Consider the following 21,045-nt stretch of genomic DNA (forward strand, 5'->3'; position numbering starts at 1 on the left):
GGAAAACTCCTCTCACCTGTAAAGGGTTAAGAAGCTAAAGGTAACCTCACTGGCACCTGACCAAAATGACCAATGAGGAGACAAGATACTTTCAAAAGCTGGGAGGAGGGAGAGAAATAAAGGGTCTCTGTCTGTCTATATGCTGCTTTTGTCGGGGATAGAACAGGAATGGAGTCTTAGAACTTTTAGTAAGTAATCTAGCTAGGTATGTGTTAGATTATGATTTCTTTAAATGGCTGAGAAAAGAATTGTGCTGAATAGAATAACTCTTTCTGTCTGTGTATCTTTTTTGTAACTTAAGGTTTTGCCTAGAGGGATTCTCTATGTTTTGAATCTAATTACCCTGTAAGGTACCTACCATCCTGATTTTACATAGGGGATTTCTTTACTTCTATTTACTCCTATTTCTATTAAAAGTATTCTTGTAAGAAAACTGAATGCTTTTTCATTGTTCTCAGATCCAAGGGTTTGGGTCTGTGGTCACCTATGCAAATTGGTGAGGCTTTTTACCAAACCTTGTCCAGAAGTGGGGTGCAAGGTTTTGGGAAGTATTTGGGGGGAAAGACGTTTCCAAACAGCTCTTCCCCAGTAACCAGTATTTGTTTAGTGGTGGTAGCGGCCAATCCAAGGACAAAGGGTGGAATATTTTGTACCTTGGGGAAGTTTTGACCTAAGCTGGTAAAGATAAGCTTAGGAGGTTTTCATGCAGATCCCCACATCTGTACCCTAGCGTTCAGAGTGGGGGAGGAACCTTGACAGTTTGATTCTGGTTTTATATTTATTTCAACTTGGAATTGAAAAAGCAGAGATCTGGAGGACCATGAAATATGTGTAAGTGAGGCCTCCTTTGCATGGCATCAAACATTTTACCTAAGCCAGCCCATTGTGTTCCATACAGTGCTGTCACTTAAAACCTAGCAGACGCACAGGATGAAATGCAGGTATCCAGTGGGACGCACCACACTGTAACCCACATTTTAGATTCCTTTTGGAAAGACTTGAGCTGTTGCTTTTTATGCTACAAAAGGCACTTGACTTGAGAATGCAAAAAGGTTGGCATCAACTTTAGCAGGAGCTGAGGGTGCTCAGTACTTTACAGGAATAGGCCCAAGAGCCTACTCATAGGTGGGCTTAGCCATTTCCCCGAAGCTTCTGCACATCTACAAGATTCACACATTTTTACAGCTTACTGAACCCATGTTCTGGTCATCTGGTTCCAGTGAACTGTATATCTGTGTTATCTATTAGAGAATGTAAGATTCATAAGGAAGGGACAGTAACATCCCCTCAGTCTTGTACAACACTGAATGCAGCCCGTACTCAATAATAAGAAATTCAATGGACTATCTGTGTTCTCAAAAAAATGGAATCTGCTATTTTAGGGTTTTTTGCATGAAAATATGTGAAAGATCCAAGACACTCTTTTTTTACTTTTTTTAAGATTGAGATATCACAGTTTATTTCGTATTCTAGAAAAAGGTCGAACTGTGGTTTCAAAAAATACCTCTGTACAGTAACTCTTGGCAAACACTGACTTTTTAAATAGTGATCACTGTAGCTTCAAGAGCATGAAAAAGATAAATAATGTAGTATTCAGGGAAGAGGATTAGTCTTATGGCATGTCTACACAGTCACTTACTATGCAGTAGGCTGGTATGTAAATCCACCTCACACTAGTGTGCCACGCACTAGCTGTCCGTGTGAATGCTGCTGTTGCACACTGAAAGTTGAATCCCTAGTGTGCTATGACTTACTGCAGTTTGAACAGCCCTTACAAAATACTAATAGCTGATATCCTATAACTTTTAATAAGATTCCCCAGGCAGATTTTTGTGCCAAATGCCCAAAGGTCTTTCCTAATGCAAGTGGGAGATATGATTCCCTATTATTACATGCTACAAGAAAGCAGCATCACAAAGGACAGCTTGTCCACAGTGTTCCTGCATTGTTTTAATTACCAGGACAGGATGCTGAACTGTTTAAAATTCACTACAGAAGTGTGGGTGGCTGGAGGGTGTTAATTTCACTTAAATGCAGTTTAAATACTAAATACAATGGAAAAAACAAACAAACAAGCAATAGCCTATGGGAATGTATGGGTGAGATATAGAAGCATGCCCATATTTGTGTATTTGCACCAGCTGTGCTCTCCAAATGTCCTTACTGACAGATAGTTAATGGGGAAAGAGAATAATTTGCATGTCAATATAACAGGGGAGTGACAATAAAATGAAACAATAAAGACCCTCTGCCTCCAAATTTTCTTCAAAATATCAAGTTGAGATGATCTTCAGTGAGCCAAAATTTTGGCAATATTTTGGAAATTATTCTGCCATATTCATTGGCGCAACAGGATGGGATTCACCCAGTGTTGTCAACTCCCATGATTTTGTCATGAGTTTCATGATAATTATTGTTTTCCTTAAAGTCCCAGCTCCTGGAGTCAAGTGAATATGTGAGGATTTCAGCCTTCATTCTTAAAGAAAAGTAAGTTTCTAGCCTCGTGGCTGTGAAGAAAGCTTCAGAATGTAATCCCACTGAATCTTACAGGCTCAAAAAGCAGAAGGCAAATAAAAATATTATTTTTATATAATCTCTGATTTTTGAACGTTTGGGGTCAACAATACTGTTCACCCCTCTTTCTCTCTCTCTCGCTCAAAAAAGGCCAATCCCTGAAATCTTGTTCAAACAATCTTAAAGCACTCCTAAGTATCCCATGGAAACTGAAAGAGTGACTAGCATGCTAAGCCTTCATTGATCTTTATTTAATTTTCTAGCACTCAAAAAAGCCCTGTTTTGGAAGGACACTAGAAAATGCTGTTGCTCTTCACTATCTAGAAACTCTTGATATCTAGATCTACAGCCTATACATTTCCCCCTGCTTTTCCAATTACAGTCTGTAAACGCACAATGAAATTTTCCAATCCTGTGCTACCCATAGGAGACAGAAGAGATTTAAAAAAACACTTTAAGCAGATTGGACTGAAGAAAATTAATCAATGGCATATCTTCCAAGCTACAAAAAATGTCTATCGCATCTAGCCTTCCCTGAAATATATGTTCCAGCTTATTAACCTTTTCCTTGGAATTCACCTACTTTGCCTCCTGCATAGCTGTGAATTTTAACTGGTGCACTGCCAAAATAACCATAAATAAGTAATTTAATTCTGTTAAAACACACCCTGATAATTAAGGAATATATGTAAACTATTGCTCCTCTCTAATGCGACGATCCCAAACACACCCCCAAGTAACCTTAGGCTCACAAGTGGCCCCATACCTATTGTACTTAACAGGACAATTCATGTGCACAAGGGTTTGGAGAATTGGGACATCATAAAAGATGGGGACAGGAAGGAATTATGTATTAGACATCTTAAATGGGAATGGGGATCCAAATGCTACAACAGTAACTTTGCTCTGACTATGTTTCCCCCAGATCTTAGATCCTGACACTGAGTTGTCAAGTCCTGCTCTATCAGCTGCTGGTGTCCACACTACCCTGCTACTGCCAGTGTTGCACATCCTCACCAAGAACGCTTGCATCGACTTAAGTGAGGCATTGTGAGCACTGACAGCTGAGTGTGGGGCACTGACAGCTGCACGGGGCTCAGAGGTGGAGCCCTGCACCCACCTTGGGGTGACAACCCGAGCTGTGAGCCCAGCACCGGCTCAAATTCACAGCATGGAGCCTACTAGCAGTGAAACTGACATTCTTATCTCTTTCCTGGCTCCAGCTGTGAGCCCCTGCCCTGCTGCTCTGAGCCAGGGGCAGCCGTGAAACTGACAAGAATGACAGCCAACAGCCAATGTAAGTAACACAGTATCTACACAGACTCTGCATCACCCTAACTACACCAACATAAGTGCTATGCCTCTCATGGAGGTGGAGTTATGATGTCAGTGTAGCAGGCCATTTACTTTGATGGAAGCAGCAGTCTAGTGTAGACACCGACAAAATTAAGTCGATGTAAGGCAGCTTACATCAACTTAATTCTCTAGGGTAGACTAAGCCTTATCCTGAGACCAACTGAGTATTATAACTGAGCCACCAATGGTAAGCAAGAAACAGTCCTTGAAGGACATTGAGTGTGGGTGTTTGGTGGAGGTTATTTAAAAAAAACAAAACAAAACAAAACAAAAAAGCCCAACAAAACGTTAATCTGGGTCCTGCCACAGACCTGTAGAAGGACAATCCATTCCTGGCAAGCAAACTTCTTTTATCTGAGCATCTTATGGTCTGGCTACTTCCAGCTAGACTGAGGATGACAGAGGGATAAACCAATGGGTTTCTAAGATCCAGAACAACTGCCGATTTTTTTTTTAACCTCAAAGAAGACCTTGTATCTGAACAATCAGAGTTAGACCCATGAAGTAGGCTAAATAAGGGAGCTTTATTATTTCATTTTTCAATATTTTTGCTCTCGTTTCTGAATGAGACATTTTGCTGATTTTAGTAAGACCTGTTGTTCATGTACGACTCTGAAAGCAAATATTATTTATAATGGACACGTAATCATTTCTTGTACATGAAATGTTTGAAATGCTATTACAGCCATATATATATTTACACACACACACACACACACACACACACACACACAAATACATATAAAAATAAAAATAGTAACCACAGGCTGTAATAGCATTTAAAATATAAATATAAGAGTTATGTATTATTTAAAAGCTATACAAGAGCTAGATATTATTTTGCTTCAATATACAGGGAAACACATGCAGATGCTCATGAAGGTGTAGAAGTATTGGTGGATATGCCTCATGTTTTATTCATAGATACTAAGGTCAGAAGGGACCATTATGATCATCTAGTCTGACCTCCTGCACAATGCAGGCCACAGAATCTCACCCACCCACTCCTGCGGAAAACCTCACCTATGTCTGAGCTATTGAAGTCCTCAAATCGTGGTTTAAAGACTTCAAGGAGCAGAGAATCCTCCAGCAAGTGACCCGTGCCCCATGCTACAGAGAAAGGCGAAAAACCTTCCAGGGCCTCTTCCAATCTGCCCTGGAGGAAAATTCCTTCCCGACCCCAAATATGGCGATCAGCTAAACCTTGAGCATATGGGCAAGATTCACCAGCCAGATACTACAGAAAATTCTTTCCTGGGTAACTCAGATCCCACCCCATCTAACATCCCATCACAGGCCATTATGCCTATTTACCATGAATATTTAAAGATCAATTAATTACCAAAATCATGTTATCCCATCATACCATCTCCTCCATAGACTTATCGAGTTTAATCTTAAAGCCAGATAGATCTTTTGCCCCCACTGCTTCCCTTGGAAGGCTATTCCAAAACTTCACTCCTCTGATGGTTAGAAACCTTCGTTTAATTTCAAGTCTAAACTTCCTGGTGACCAGTTTATATCCATTTGTTCTTGTGTCCACACTGGTACTGAGTTTAAATAATTCCTCTCCCTCTCCAGTATTTATCCCTCTGATATATTTATAGAAAGCAATCATATCTCCCCTCAACCTTCTTTTAGTTAGGCTGAACAAGCCAAGCTCCTTCAGTCTCCTTTCATAAGACAAGTTTTCCATTCCTCAGATCATTCTAGTAGCCCTTCTCTGTACCTGTTCCAGTTTGAATTCATCCTTCTTAAACATGGGAGACCAGAACTGCACACAGTATTCCAGGTGAGGTCTCACCAGTGTCTTGTATAACGGTACTAAAACCTCCTTATCCCTACTGGAAATACCTCTCCTGATGCATCCCAAGACCGCATTAGCTTTTTTCACAGCCATATCACATTGGCGGCTCATAGTCATCCTATGATCAACCAATACTCCAAGGTCCTTCTCCTCCTCCGTTATTTCTAATTGATGCGTCCCCAGCTTATAACAAAAATTCTTGTTATTAATCCCTAAATGCATAACCTTACACTTCTCACTATTAAATTTCATCCTATTACTATTACTCCAGTTTACAAGGTCATCCAGATCCTCCTGTATGATATCTCGGTCCTTTTCTAAATTGGTAATACCTCCCAGCTTTGTATCATCCGCAAACTTTATTAGCACATTCCCACTTTTTGTGCCAGGGTCAGTAATAAAAAGATTAAATAAGATTGGTCCCAAAACCGATCCTTGAGGAACTCCACTGGTAACCTCCCTCCAGCCTGACAGTTCACCTTTCAGTAGGACCCGTTGTAGTCTCCCCTTTAACCAATTCCTTATCCACCTTTCAATTTTCATATTGATCCCCATCTTTTCCAATTTAACAAATAATTCCCCATGTGGCACGGTATCAAATGTCTTACTGAAATCTAGGTAAATTAGATCCACTGCGTTTCCTTTGTCTAAAAAATCTGTTACTTTCTCAAAGAAGGAGATCAGGTTGGTTTGGCACGATCTACCTTTTGTAAAACCATGATGTATTTTGTCCCATTTACCATTGACTTCAATGTCCTTAACTACTTTCTCCTTCAAAATTTTTTCCAAGACCTTGCATACTACAGATGTCAAACTAACAGACCTGTAGTTACCCGGTCACTTTTTTCCCTTTCTTAAAAATAGGAACTATGTTAGCAATTCTCCAATCATACGGTACAACTCCTGAGTTTACAGATTCATTAAAAATTCTTGCTAATGGGCTTGCAATTTCGGGTGCCAATTCCTTTAATACTCTTGGATGAAGATTATCTGTGCCCCCCGATTTAGTCCCATTAAGCTGTTTGAGTTTCGCTTCTACCTCAGATATGGTAATATCTACCTCCATATCCTCATTCCCATTTGTCATGCTACCATTATCCCTAAGATCCTCTTTAGCCTTATTAAAGGCTGAGGCAAAGTATTTGTTTAGATATTGGGCCATGCCTAGATTATCCTTAATCTCCACTCCATCCTCAGTGTTTAGCGGTCCCACTTCTTCTTTGTTTTCTTCTTATTTATATGGCCATAGAACCTTTTACTATTGGTTTTAATTCCCTTTGCAAGATCCAACTCTACTTGACTTTTAGCCTGTCTCACTTTATTCCTACATGTTCTGACCTCAATAAGGTAGCTTTCCTTGCTGATCCCTCCCATCTTCCACTCCCTGTATGCTTTCTGCTTTTTCTTAATCAGCTCTCTGAGATGCTTGCTCATCCAGCTTGGTGTACAACTCCTGCCTATGAATTTTTTCCCCTTTCTTGGGACACAGGCTTCTGATAGCTTCTGCAGCTTTGATTTATTTACCAACATTCACAGAATTACAGAAATGTAAATCTGAAAACGATCTCAAGAATCATCTAGTCCTTCCTCCCGATCCCCATGCTGAGGCAGGACCAACTGACCATTCCTGACAAGTGTTTGTTTAACCTGTTCTCAAAAGTCTCCAGTGAAAGAGATTCCACAACCTTCCAACTCCCTATTCCAATACTTAATTATCCTTATAATTAAGAAATTTTACCTATTATCTAACCTAAATCTCCCTTGCTGCAAATTAAGCCCATTACTTCTTGTCCTACCTGTAGTGGACATGGAGAACAATCTATCACAGTCCTCTTTATAACAGCCCTTAACATACTTGAAGACTTATCAGGTCCTCCCCCACGCCTCTGTCTTTTTTCCCTCACAACAAAACATGACTAGGTCATGTTTTCGAAAATTACCATAATTTTTTGTGGCTCTCCATTGGACTCTTTCCAATTTTTCCACCATCCTTCTTAAAATGTGGCACCCAGAACTGGACACAATACTCCAGCTGAGGACTCACCACTGCAAAGTAGAGTGGAACAACTACCTCCCATGTCTTACATATTTCACTCCTGTTAATACACCCAGAACATTAGCCTTTTTCACAGCTGTCCATATTGTTGGCTCATGTTTGATTTGTGATCCACTGTAACCCCCGATCCTTTTCAGCAGTACTACTCCTTAGCCAGTTATTCCCCATTTTGTAGTTGTGCTTTTGATTTTTCCTTCCTAAGAAAAGTACTTTACACTTGCATTTACTGAATTTCATCTTGTTGACAAATCTCAAAATCCTTGGAATAAGATAAGTCAATGGCCCAGAGCTGATAAAAAACAACTCAAAAATTAAATAGTAATATATTCAGGGAGGTAAGATGATTACCACTCAGAGGGAACAGCATTAATTATGACTTCCAAAGCATAAAAATCGATAACAGATTGGGAGCCAATTAATAGTTGATTGCTTCGAGCTAGGTTTCAAAACACAATACATGAAAATGATATTTATATAATGTTACAAACCAACAGACAGCTATAATAACATCAAAGATCAATTATGAATTGCCTACAAACTCTGATTGACAATATTCCCAAGCATGACACCTGCTTAGTAATGAGGGACTTTGATTACAAGATTGGGAATGACAACAACAGAGTGGTGAAAGCAATGGGCAAGCATACTGGTTCCCAAAATCAGAACAGCAAATGACTGCTAGAATTGTGGCTGGTGTCAGGGCTCATAATGGGTGGAACACTATATCCACATAGATATGCACAAGTAACTTGGAATGTTGCAGATGGAGTCTCAAGGAACCAGACAGATTGTCTATGTAATGGAAGGAAATTTAGGGCAACTCTCCAAGGCATCAGAGCATACAGAGATGACAATGTTGAAAGTGACCAAAATTTGTGTGTAGCAAGAATGAAGATTAAATTTAAGAAAATTAAAACCCCAAAAAGCAGCAAGAAGATTAGCAAAAGGCTAACAGAGAAGACATTACAGCAGCAATTTCAAATTGAACTGAAGAACAGAGTATAGATGCTGTAGGACTGAGATCCACTACAAGAAGTCAACACTGACATGTTATGGTCCTTTCTGCATGACAGTATCTCAGATGCTGCAATAACTGTAGTTGGTTTCCAGACATGCAAGCCTAAAGTCTGGATAAGTGAGGATATGTGGAACTGTGTAAAAGAAAGGGACAAGCCAAAGCAAACATTCACTCTTCAAACACACCTCCAGAAAAATAGCAGCAAAACATCCGTTTAACCCAAAAGAGACAGCAGTAAAAAGCAGCATGAGAAGATACAAGAGGAAATATATGGATAACACTGCCAAAGAAGCTGAGGCAGCTGCTAAAAGAGGTGATTGTAAAACACTTCATCAATTCAACAGCATTCTAACTGGCAAGTTTACACCAGCCGGAGAGCCTGTTAGGGTAAATAAGGAAAGACCGTACCACCATGGAGGTGGTTCCATGGTGTAATGTTTGGCACTCTGAAGCCAGCGATCCGAGTTCAAATCTCGGTAGAACCTTATTTGTTTATAGAGCCCCAGAGGCCTAATGGATAAGGCACTGGCCTCCTAAGCCAGGGATTGTAGGTTCAAGTCCCATCTGGGGTGAAAAACTTTTGGTGGCAAGGATAGCTCACTGGTTTGAGCATTGGCCTCCTAAACCCAGGGTTGTGAGCTCAATCCTTGAGGGGGCCATTTAGGGATCTGGGACAAAAATTGGGGATTGGTCCTGCTTTGAGCAGGGGTTGGACTAGATGACCTCCAGAGGTCCCTTCCAACCTTGAGAGTCTATGATCTATGACCAACAGGGAAAAAAAAAAAAAGTGATGGGCAGAACACTTTCAAGAGGTCTTAAAATGACCAAAGCCAAAAGAAACTGTTGACTTTGACAAAGAAATTAAACATCCAAAAATAGATATCAACATATTGTAAAAGATGCACTAAAAAGTGAAAACCTGGGAAAGCTGCAGGTGAAGACGAGGGAAATTCTGGAAGTTTGTGCTGATGAGATCATCAGTAAAATCACCAAACTTTTCAATAAACACATGGGACCAGGAAAAGCCTTCAAGACCATGGAAAAATGGCATTATTGTCAAAATACCAAAGAAAGGTAATCAAAACAACTCTAACAACCGGTAAGGTGTTACACTTCCTTCAGCAATAGGCAATGCCTTCTGCAGTATCATCTTAAGTAGAACAAAGAAAGCAGTTGAGCTAACCAAAAAGCAGGCTGGATTTTGATCCAGTAGATCACAAGTTGACCAGATTTTCACCCTAAGAGTAGTCAGGTAGGGTATGGAGTAACAAAACCCACTTCTCATAAACTTCACAGATTTGAAGAAAGCATTTAACGGTCTCCACCCCAATTTACTCTGACATACCTTGAAGTGTTATGGTATGCCAACAAAACTAGCTAACATCATCAAGGCTTTATATCAAAGTGCAACTTGTACAATTAAAGTAAACACAAACTTGAGTGAACAGTTTAACATAGACACTGGCATCAAACAAGGATGCATTCTTTCACCTCTACTGTTTGGCATTGTCATTTGACTTCATTATGGCTTGGTCTACACTCAAAAGTTAGATTGATAAAACTGCATCAGTCAGAAAGGTGAAAAAACCAACCCCCTGACTAACCTATGCCAACTTAATCCCCAGTGGAGATGTAGCTATACTGATGGAAGAATGCTTCTTTTGCATAGCTACTGTTGCTCAGGGAGGTGAGGTTCCAAAAACTGATGGAAAAACGCCAGTCCGTGTAGGCTGTGTCTACAGTATAGGGTTATGCCAGCATCGCTATGTCGGTGTAGTGTAGACATGCCCTTCTGAGAAAAAGTGTAGACATACAACACAGGCATTGCATGACTTAAGACGATTTAGATTTTGCTGACAACATAGCTCTAAGTGACAGCTCAACCAACATGCAAGCAAAGAGACTGTCCAGCTATGCAAAAAAGACTCTTAATAATGAGTTATGAAATAACAAATTTGTGAGATCCCCAGCAACTCCGAACTAAAGTCTTACATTAGAAAGGAAATACAAGACGTGAGTCAATTCACATACATTGGCAGTAACGTGCAAGCAAATGGGGGGTTTCCAGAAGGAAATAATGTCATGAATTAGCAAGGCAGCAGCTGCATTCACCAGTGCAAACAAGATTTGGTCATCAAAAATCTACAAGTTAAAAACCAAATGACAAAACTTCATCTCAAATGCTGTTTCCATTTAAACAACTGGATTTGAAAACTGGAAATCCACCAAAAGTACAGACAGATGACTAAATGCCATGAGTACAGGGGCCTAGGCTAGTGACCTCTTGCGGTCCCTTCCAGTCCTACTATTCTAGAATTCTAAAAACAAATGCCTGAGGAAAATAAGAGATATTAAATTGAATGAATTTATAACAAATGGTGAAATATATCAGCGTTCAACTCCTCATCTCCAAAGTTATCTGGAAAAGGTAATGAAAATATCTGGGCCACATGTTAAGAAAGAAGCCAGAGCATCTGCCATGCGAGGGGGTGTCATTGAACAGCTGGAGGATCCTGTAAAAGGGCTAAACAAAAGAATCCCTCCATCACACATTACTCAGAGTTGGAAAACTTCTGAGACTTAACATCAGTGAGGACCTGCAAAGAGTGGTCCAGGATAGACAGGGATGGCAGAGCCTTGTTTGTGCCGTAAATGGACTTTTGATGGCGTGGGAAGTATATCGGATTCAAATGATAACTGGTTTCTGTCCTTTGTGCATCAGTTCTGTGAAATGAGAGAGGTAGGGTTCTTTGGGAAAAAAATAATGTGATTACATAATAAAAGGCTATATTGAGACGCATACACACAAGGGGACATGGACTTAATGGACAACTGTAAAAATCACTACATTTTACATGATGCATTTAAAAACTATGTTACACTTTTGTTGCTGTTAATAATAGAAAAACAAAAGCCACTCAGCCAGTTGCATAACAGATCTACTCCCTTGACAGCCCACAGTTTACCTGCAAGATGACAAATGAGGCATGCATAAGGACAGATGGATGGGAACAGTAAAAATGCACCCTGCTGGCTGCTCTGTATGTGCATTGTCGGGACGCTAAAACAGAGAAGCCTTAAACAACTTTCAGAAAGAAAACAGATTATCCTGCTGAAAATAAATTAGTTTCCATATGACAGGATAACTTGCAAATTCTAGGTGTGGCCTCAATAGAGACATCTGCTGCCTGGATTAAATGACCACATTATTAATTTTCTGATGCAAAACAAATGTGGAAAATAGTAACGAACAGGAGAGAAGGAACAAATATAGTGCCCAAATAGCTGTAAACACATGACAATAATAGTCAGTAGCTACAGAATTCAAAAATACACCCTAATGTATGAAAAGAGACAAAAAATGGACAAACAATAACTACTATAGTTACAGCTCTTTCTTCCAGTGTCATCATTCAAATGAGTTAAAATAACCAGCTCATCTTGTTTTCCTTACACACACACACACACACACATATCCCCATTCCTCATTTCTGCCTTGAAAGCTCCCCAGATTATCATGACAGCGCTCAGAGAGGGTTCTCATGCGATTACTAGTGAGGACAGGGATAAACATTGCCAGCATGGTCTGTTGTGTATATTTTTAAAGTTAGTTTTCATTGAATTTTGGATCATTTCATGACAGAATGCACAGATGGTATTCCCACATGCTATTCACACAAGACACTCCTTTCAGGCCCAGCCCATGGAGCAGAAGAAGAGTCTTAATGCAAATTGAGCCTACCAAAGCTATGGAATTCCTTCCCAGGGAGGAACCTCACTAAAGTGAAATCCCAGCACAAAGACTGTGCATATCTGATGTCCCACTAAAGCCTTATTTTGAGGACTTCAGAATAGAATTCAAATGATATGGTACTGGCCTCAGCATAGGGATGAACAATTCTAGATGCACACCGTGCTATCAGCCAAAGGCCTCCAAGTCTTTGTTCCCAAGCCTTGGTGGCAGGGGGCTCTGCATTAGGGAGACCACAGTTTCATTTCCTTTAATTTTTAAATATTCTCTCCCAACCTGTTGTCACTTTCACTGATTAAAATACTCTTGGAATTGCAGCTATACTCTTCAATCTTATTCAGCCTGCTCCGGCACCTAGGATGATGTCTGTGACAGCATCATATAGTTCAAGGCCAGAAGGGACCACCAGATCATCTAGTCTGACCATCTAACCTGCACATTACAGGCCACCAACACCACCTAGAACCCACACATTTAACCCAGCAACCAAAATTAGACCAAAGTATTACAATCTACAAGAGACCAGACTATTATGTGCCACAAGGAGAGAACAGGAGGGACGGAGCCACACCAGTGCCTGAGGCCCCCGCAATGACATGGAAATTATTTAAGTGAGATATACCCAGGTAATGTGTTCTTGATGGTGAAGAGCATACAGCCAGGAAACAAATGGAAAATCACTAGCTACAACAGGAAATGTAAACTTCACCCATAATCATTTGAACACAGTAATTGTCCATATTACTATTCCCCCCACTCCGAGTACTCCTACCCAAGTTCTATGAAAGTCTTCCTATTGTACTTTACAAGTTCATTGGCTGTGGAATTATATTTGTATTTTAAAAGTATTAGTCAAGGACAGTAGTCATGATAGAGGTTTGCCTTCTAAGGTAACGCCTGAGTTGGGAGTTGCTGGGGTTCTCCAGCCCTTGGGTGGAAAGGGTATGACTGAAGAAAAACTGCCTAAGAGAAGATGACCATAAAAAGGATGACATTTATTTTACAAGGTAGGGAAAACTCAACAGTATTTCTCTGCCACACCTTAGTTAAGAATGAGCGTGAGCATCATCAGTTTCACTTGACATAATCCAGGTTCAGAAAAAAAGCAGAGGCTTTTTTGGGTCATTTAGATTGTAAGCAGGGCCATAATCCCTGAGGCAGAGGGGAAGATGAGCTGCAGAGGATGTGAACTCTAGCTGATCTCTGTTCTGAAAAACAGCCTAAAAAATGGTCTCCAAAAATTGGTGAATTGGCTGAGACATTAATAGATTGTAGCAGCCCAAATTACCTTCATTAGTTTTAAGCAAAAGTCATTGTTAAAAAGATATAGTATCTCCAAATAAAACATTGGCCTGGGGTACTGTATTCCTATTACATGTTCACTTATTACACAGATTCTCAAATTTTTTGTTGACAAAGTTTCACCGTGCAGAGCAGCAGCAAAAATACATTATGTATTTTCTCATTCAAACCACCTCCAGTTACACCTTCAAAAACTGACAAAAAGCATGGTGCAACCCTCAAACTAATTACCAGTTCTGAGTAATTCTTCTTTCTGGCATCACACAGACACTTTTTTCTTCCATTTAGTACAGATTTGTAGTAACCTAAAATTGCTGTGGGATGGTGAAGATGCAACAGTTCTTTTGAGAACAGACTAATAAGAAGAGTCAGAGTGAAAGCATATGATGTCGTTGCATTTCATGGAACTGGGATCTCTGCTAGGATGGTGTCCCCTGTGACAGACTGGAGCATGTGATGGAACTGCCAGAAGCCACATCAGCACTATTTTCATTCTAGATACAGTTCTTATTAGTATCAGTTTGGGTAATCTGCACTGTATAAATCCTCCCCATCCACGTTACTCTGTATTTACAGTACCCCTTTAACCAACAATCTTCAGAAAGCTGGTGTGGATTATCATTGCTTTGTCAATGGCTCTACACTTGATCTTGCAGCACTGCCCTAATTTAAACTGAGGCTGCCTCAAGTAATGTCAGCCTGTCACAACATCTGAAGTTCAGTACAGCAGAATGAGCACTTTGCTAATGAGAGCATCAGTTCGTAGTTCAACAAATCAAAGGTGACTACCACAGCTTTGACTGATGCTGTCAGAAACATGGACAAAAACACAAGAGCCAAGTATTTATTAATTATTATTATTCCATGCAACTTGGTCCTTTTAATATCAAGCATTTTTCCTGGTAAGAAATATTTCTTTATGTGACTTCTAATCAAGGATGTCCAAGTCATGCCCTTAGAAGCCGACCTACTAATAACTTTTACCTACTGACAGTGAGGCACTGATAAGCTTTTGGATGGCTGTAAATCTTAGATCTGGTTCTTCTTGGTTCGGGTGGGCCATGATTCTGGAGCAATTACAGTTTTTAAATCTCTGCTGAACTCCCAATTTATTTAGCTATATGGCATTCTCACCAGTAATTTGAGTTCTGCTTATTTACATAGATCCACTTGGATACAATGAATGTAACTAAACTCAAAAACAAGACTCACTCAGTTCAATCCACTGAACTTCACAAAGGTCATAAGCTATGATCTCAGAGATAAAAGACCCCTGCTATGTTTACAAAATCACTCAATAAACCTTTCATCATAACCAAAATCAGATCATGAAAAAGTCACGTCTCCTCCACAGAACATGCAGTAAAATAAACCTTGCACATCACTGATGCATAGGCATGGGAAGAAGAGGTGTGGGGGGAGCTGCAGCACCCCCAGGTTTTGCACCCTGCACCCCTCCCACCCTGGGTCCTGGATGCCTGCCCTGCTGCTGCCCAGAGGCTCTGCTGCTGGCCCTGGGTCCCACTCAGCCGCCAGCCCCAGGTCCCACTCAGCCACCGGCCCTGTGCCCAGGGGCTCTGCTGCTGGTGCCAGGGTCCAGGCTGCCAGCCCAGGGTCCCGCCTGACCGCAGGCCCCACACCTGGGGCTCTACACCAGCCCTTGCTGTGGGCCCAGCCTCTGCCACTTTACCCCTGTCCGCGTCCTCCCCACGCAGACAGGGGTAAGAGAGATGCAGCTCAGCACCCTCACTCCAAAAACTGTTCCAGAGCCACTGCACTGATGCCTAAATATTTAAATTATCTGTAAAGGTTGATAAGTGCTTTAAGAGATTGAGTGGTTCATCACACCTCTGAAACCAGGGCTGGCCTTCAACCAACTTCTTGGGGTCTCAAATCAACAACTGAGGACAAGGAGGGACTTTTGCTCAGCCAGTCTGCACAGGGGGTGCCAAAATCATTTTCCATCCTAGGGCCTGAAACAGTGATTACTAGAGATGGCTGAAAGTTTTCCGAAAAAGAGTTTTCCATCAGGAAAATACTACTTTGACAAAACTGAAATGTTCCACAGGAATGTGTTGACTGTATTAAACTTTCAAGAGAGACCAGACAGGCAGGCCAGCTACCTAACCCTGCCTGGTTTCCTGCCAGCCCAGACTCCCCGGCTGTCCAACTTCCAGGCCTCCTTCACAAGCTGCCAGGGTATCAGGAGTCCCTGGGCTCCAGGGTCTCCAGCAGCCCATCTAGTGAGCTCTCCCACAGCTGGGACTCCCCAGACTCCCCAGCAGTTTGCTTGGCAAGCTGACACTTAGTTGGAGAGGCTGGACTAGAAATTTTCAAAAAATCCCTTTTCAGTTCTTCTGAAACAGATTGTTTTGAAAATGTCCATCCCACAGAAAATGTTACATATCTGACTCTTCATTCGGATCCAGAATGAAAATTTTTCAGAAATGAAAAACGTTCTGTGGGATGAAAATTCTGGTTCCTGCACAGCACTAGTGTTTATCATGATACAACATATCCCATAGCACAAGTACACAGACTGGTACAGAAAAGACTGTTTGCATCAAAACTCAGATTACCCAAACTGATACTAATAAGAACCGTATCAAGAATGAAAATAGTGCTGACGTGGCTTCTTTGTGGATGTCAGAAGCAGAAAGAATTCTGTTTGCCGCTCAACACCCTCATATTGGGCTTTCCAAGACAGACCATGGAGAGATGAAACGCCATCTCTCTACTTCTCTCACACCCTCAAAATAAAGCTGTTTTTGGCTCAAATAAGTTTTTTCTTTTCCAGTTTATGTGCATGAGTGCTACAAGGTTGTAGTTAAAACACTACTTGGGAGGTAGGTGAGTGATTAATCAGTCCATCTATTAAAGCAGTTGTCAAAATCTACCCCTAATTTAAAAAAACAGATCTCAGTGATGAGCAGATGACAAACTTTCCTGAATGTTAAACAAAGCAGAAGTGTTACTGAGTATCTTAGATGGGGTAGCCCCTCTGAAGAACATAGCAATCAGACATTTTTCTTTTTCATATTGTGCAAACCAGAAATATGTTTGGTAAGACTGCTCAGTCATCAGAATCCCTGACTGCACTTTGCTCAAAGAACGTATGATTGTTTTTTCTTGATGCCTGAGTAATAATAAACACGATCTGAAATATAAAGGGAGGCAGGAGTACCAGATGTATTTATACAGATATGCTTTTGTCCTTATAAAACTTTAGACGGACAAGCATTCTACATTACAGAATGTTTTTATTCACCTGCATATCAAAGTTATAAATCGCCAAAAAGAGAAGAAAAAGTGTAATATACACAGCCACCTACTAAAGCAACATCAGTCTACCCACCATAGTAGGCAATAGCAAAGGATATAAAACTTTAACAGATATATCACATTGAACGAGATTACTGCTACTAAGTATGGGTGAAGTGTCCCACCACAGGGGTATCCTGAATACAAACTAATATTTATAGGCACAGGATTGGGATATGGGAACATCGTAGCAGATGTTATTAGGTACGTCTCACAATTAAGTGTTACATCATCTTTTATCTTACACCAAGACCCCAAACCTTTTGATCTGCTAGGATTGGAAGAACAAAGGTCACATTAGAATCAGTATTATATGGCAATGTATTTTTTGAGACATAACACTGCCTTTGTGTTTACGTTATTTTAAAATTTTATATATAGGTGCGCACACACGCGCGCACGCACACATGGGACAGATACCCCTCCTTTTAACTGGTGTTGATACAGTAAAAGCTCTGTTATCCGGCACTTTATCAACCAATAAGTTCTATTAATGGGCATTTCTGATATCTCCCAATCCAATCTTCAATCTAGTAACCGGGACTAGTGTACTGCCCAGGACATTATGCAATTGCACATTCTGCACTCTACGTTTATGCAAAAGAGGCAGAATACAAGTAAGCAAGCTGATATCAGGGATTTATTCAAAAAAGCAGCTTCCAGAGTGTGTTATAGGGTTATTACAGATTCAGCCCAATCTCCTACATCTTCTAAATCTACAATGATAATTGATGTTGATAATAATGACCCTGAGGCACTGCAAGATCCTGAAGTGCCTTCTGAATCATCAAAGAGAGATTAAATTGTGTTCAGTATAGTTTTAGTGTTAAGTGTATTTAAGTGACCTGGGTGAACGCCATGTGCTGCCTATAGTGATATGTAGTGTCATAAGATAACCTACTGTATAGAAGCTTTACCTGTATACACCTAAGTGCTTCAAGAAACCAACCACTCTGCAGTGAAGTACTACTACTGGATTGGTGAGTACCTGTATACTATTTTATACTTTATTCGTTTTATTGTATTCTAATTCTTTGAAAATTGGTATTCCATTGGTAAATATAACTCTTAGTTAATCGGAATTTTTGATTAACCGGCACCCCACATTTCTCCAACATGCTGGATAACAAAGCTTTTACTGTATTTACAGAGTATCGCATGGTTGAATAATTCTAGCAGAAAATACCAAAGATTTTAAAGGAAAACTACACTTTTGAAAAAATGAGTGATACTGTCCTGTGCTCCCAGTATGACAAAGGCAAGCTGGAGCATTCTTCATCCATGTTCCTTTCACTGAAACAACTTTTATATCACCAGCCTACAAACATCTCCCAACTGCAATCGTTATTATGGTCTGGTACACTTGCGTACTCAGTCTCCAAAGTGATTTAATCCCAAAAGGAAACACATTCTGCCTCTCTGAACCTGCCACTTACCTTGTCAATGTGCGGGTGCCAGTACTCATCATGCGTTGTCTTGGCCTCTGTGCTGTTTATTCTTGAGAAGAAGGTTGGCTTGGTCAGATACATGGAAGAAGAGCTGATACCAAATGCCTGAGCTATTGTTTGTTGAATTCTCCGCCTTACATCACTGCAAAGAAGAACATGACACAGCACCATGGCACAGGTCCCAATTTAAACCAGAGTGACATTATTGTTCTGCTGCTTCTTTCACTATCTGCTCCTACAGTTTATTGATTGTCCACTGTCACTGCTTTTCCCAGCCTAAATTTCTTCATCACATTTACCTCTGTAAATATATTTCAGGGAGTTTGGATTTTTTTCTCCCTTGTCTTAACAAACCTGGATCAGAGCTATAAGAATCCACCATCTCAAGTCGCTTTCCTTTCTTTTTATTCTCAGAAGCTAAAAAGCAATATTTTTTCTTTTCTTTCTTTCTTTTATATATAAAGTTTGGCACTTTGTTTACAGGCTTCTAAGAGGGCATAACAAATAGAGGAATGAAAAAAAATTAAAAGCTAGTTATACCATGCAGCTGCTCTTTCCTTCTCCACATCCCTCCTCCCAACCCATTTTGTTCTTGTCTCTCCAACAATGAGCCATACTCCCAAGCCAACCCAATAAAACCAAAATTTAATAAAATGGCAAGAGAGGGAGAGAGACAGACAGACAGAAACAAGGCTCTCTAGTTTAAGTTCCTTAGGGCAAATTCTGTGGCCCCAATCTTTTTGTAAAATGCCACGTACACCTATAGGCTTAATAAATAATACAAAATTAAAACAGAAAATATTTGACAGATATCCCTTTAATCTGCAGCAGACGACCAGGTAAGAAATCTGTACCTCCAAAAACTTGTATCTTGAGATACAAGCATAACAAAGGAAATTAAGTGTTGAAATGGGAAGATCAAGTTTTAATCTTAACATTGTTTTGTTTTCTTTCAGTTTTAAACAAATATTTTAAACTCTTCAATTATTCTCCTTGCTCTTGCTTTTCAAGTGCAGTTTTTTGTTTTTGTTTTTTTTAAAAAGGCACATTGAAAAAGGTTTCATTGGAAGTAAACACACTTTTAAAGCTTCCCAGTGGAACTGCATCATCATTTTTGTAGCTTATACCCATTATTAAAAGTTTCTCCAATATGCAGTACCAAACTTCAGAGAAATTTCAGTACATGCTCTCAAATACTTTTCTAGAGGTTTTAAATAGAGATCGTCACAAAGAGTAGGAAGGCTGAAAGTCAGATCTGTCAGGTTTGAGGGGCAAATACTTATCACAGGACTGCCAACCCCATGCATTCAAAACTCCTGAATCAGCCCTCTTATCCTGTCAAATCATGAGATTTTACAAAATAATACATTTGGTGTACTTTTTATTAGCCTTCTGATTTTGGAGCCTTTCGGAGTCACACTTTCCAGATTCTCTCCGCAACCATAAGGGCTGGATTTTTTTTTTTTTTTTAAATGAAAGGTGAGATTCTCATGTAATCTCACATGACTCCACGAGCTAGGGCTTCAAGAAAAACATTAAATACCATGAGAGTTGACAAGACTGAGGTCAGAGAAATGGAAAATGAAAGAGAGATACAGTATTGGGTCTTTGAATCCATCTTCCTGTCCTGGAGGAATGTTTCTAACACCACGGCATATTGCTCACACGTCACACTTTATGGTCCCAATTCAGCAAAGCACTTAAGCACATGCTCACCATGAAGCATGAATAAGCTGAATAGGGATGTGTAAGTACTTTGTTGTCCCTCTGTTCTCGGGACCAAGCAGAGATTCAGTAGGAGCCCAATCCTACAAGATATGAACATTGTCAATGTGCGTTTTGCTTCACCATGAATTGAGGGCGCTCAGTGCTTTGTAGAAACCATCACTAGAATGATTAACAACTAGGGGTGTGGGGGGTAGCAACCACAAAGGCAAAGAAAAAACAATCTATCCCCTGGGTTTGATGCCGGTGGGCCCGACCCAGCTGATAGCTACAATATATCTATGCTGAAGTGCTTGTCCCTAAAGGCCAAGAACATGTCATCACTTCATTTTCAGGGCACCTTTCTTTACACTGGTTTAAATCTCAAATATTTATTATTATAATGAAGAATAATGTCTATTTCACAGAGAGCACTTTTCATCTATAGATCTCAAAGAGTTTCACAATCTTTTAAAGGTATTTATCCTCACAACTGCCTTGTGAGTCACGGAAGCATTATTAGCCTCACTGTACAGATGGGAAACTGAGGCATAGTGAGGCTAAGTGATTTGCCCAAGGTCACACAGGAAGTCCATGGCAGAGCAGAGAATTGAACCCACATCTCCCACATCCTCGGTCAGTGCCCTAACCACCGTACCATCCTTCCTCTTAGTGTCCCCAGGCACCTTGTTTTAAATGCCAAATACTTATAAAGTCTATAACATTTATGCCCTCAGAGAACCTTAAAAGCAACACTGATTTCCCTCT

At 40.3% G+C, this 21,045-nt stretch overlaps 1 protein-coding gene across 2 annotated transcripts in view; it reads right to left on the reverse strand.

The window, feature by feature from the left end:
• The window catches only part of OGFOD3 (2-oxoglutarate and iron dependent oxygenase domain containing 3), a 92,106-nt gene that overhangs the window by 33,884 nt on the left and 37,177 nt on the right, over positions 1 to 21,045 (reverse strand). For both annotated transcript variants that reach the window (XM_074972006.1, XM_074972007.1), the window contains exon 7: positions 18,562 to 18,715. In XM_074972006.1, coding sequence (XP_074828107.1) covers positions 18,562 to 18,715 — 154 coding nt within the window. The remainder of the gene's footprint in view (positions 1 to 18,561; positions 18,716 to 21,045) is intronic.

The sequence above is a fragment of the Natator depressus genome, chromosome 14, assembly GCF_965152275.1.
Source record: "Natator depressus isolate rNatDep1 chromosome 14, rNatDep2.hap1, whole genome shotgun sequence".
NCBI lineage: Eukaryota > Metazoa > Chordata > Testudines > Cheloniidae > Natator > Natator depressus.